General features: G+C 57.5%; 1 protein-coding gene across 1 annotated transcript in view; it reads right to left on the bottom strand.

The window, feature by feature from the left end:
- Positions 1–233: 233 nt before the first annotated feature.
- Positions 234–850, bottom strand: part of ATHL1 (ATH1, acid trehalase-like 1 (yeast)) — an 11922-nt gene continuing 11305 nt past the window's right edge. Inside the window, exons 12-13 of the mRNA XM_009334109.1 lie at positions 389–603; positions 234–298 (exon numbers count right to left, since the gene is read on the bottom strand). Of these exons, the coding sequence (XP_009332384.1) occupies positions 234–298; positions 389–603 (280 nt within the window). The remainder of the gene's footprint in view (positions 299–388; positions 604–850) is intronic.

Genomic DNA, 850 nt, shown 5'->3' on the forward strand with positions numbered 1-850 from the left:
TGCCCAGCATCACTCTGGGAGCTGCTGCCACCCCAGCCACGGTGAGAGCTCCGAGTCCACCACCCCTCCCCGGGGCCACGAAGAAAGATGGTACACACAGTCCCATGGGGGCAAAGGGTTTATGGCACAGCCTGGGACCCCTTCCACCCCACCCTTACCTTCCCCCTCTGCCAGCATCTGCTCTTCAACTTGTTTCTGCTGCTTCGGTGGGTAAAACCCAGATCAACCAAGGTTTAAAATGCCTTGGTGGATGACCTCTGAATCCAGCCGGCCGCCGTGGGGAAAGAGACGCTCTGCCCTACAACAAAACCCAACCTGGGTGAGATACGGGAATGGCTTCCCCCCACGTCTTTGTTTTAGGCAACAGACTCAGGCGGTGACACGGTACCTTCACACAGGGGAAACTGCTGCCCCGACTCCTCCAGCACAGCTTCCAGGGGAGATGCCGGCGGGTCCCGGGGAGACTCGGTCACTTTGATCCTGATCTCTTCTTTGGTGATGGTGAACTTCAGTTTGTTGCCGAAGTAGGAGACGCCGGTGACTTTCAACTTGTTGACGTCATCAGGAAAGGCAGGGTTGAAGCGGAGGCTGGTCTTTGTGATCCTGGAAAGGCAGGAGCAGGTCAGTGGTGGGAACAAAGGGTGGCCACAAAGCAAAGCAGCTTTGTGGGGTCAGCCACCTCCCACCTCCCCAGCCAGCACAGCCTCACACATCCCAGAGGCCCCTCCCATTACTCCGTGCATCTGTGGGCAGAGTGAGTCCTCGGTGTATCCCGAGGATCTCTGGGCACATCCCAAACACACTGATGAAGCACCTGGTGAAGAGCTACTCAGGTCATGATTTCACAGCC

This window comes from Pygoscelis adeliae, unplaced genomic scaffold (assembly GCF_000699105.1).
Source record: "Pygoscelis adeliae isolate BGI_AS28 unplaced genomic scaffold, ASM69910v1 Scaffold420, whole genome shotgun sequence".
Lineage (NCBI taxonomy): Eukaryota > Metazoa > Chordata > Aves > Sphenisciformes > Spheniscidae > Pygoscelis > Pygoscelis adeliae.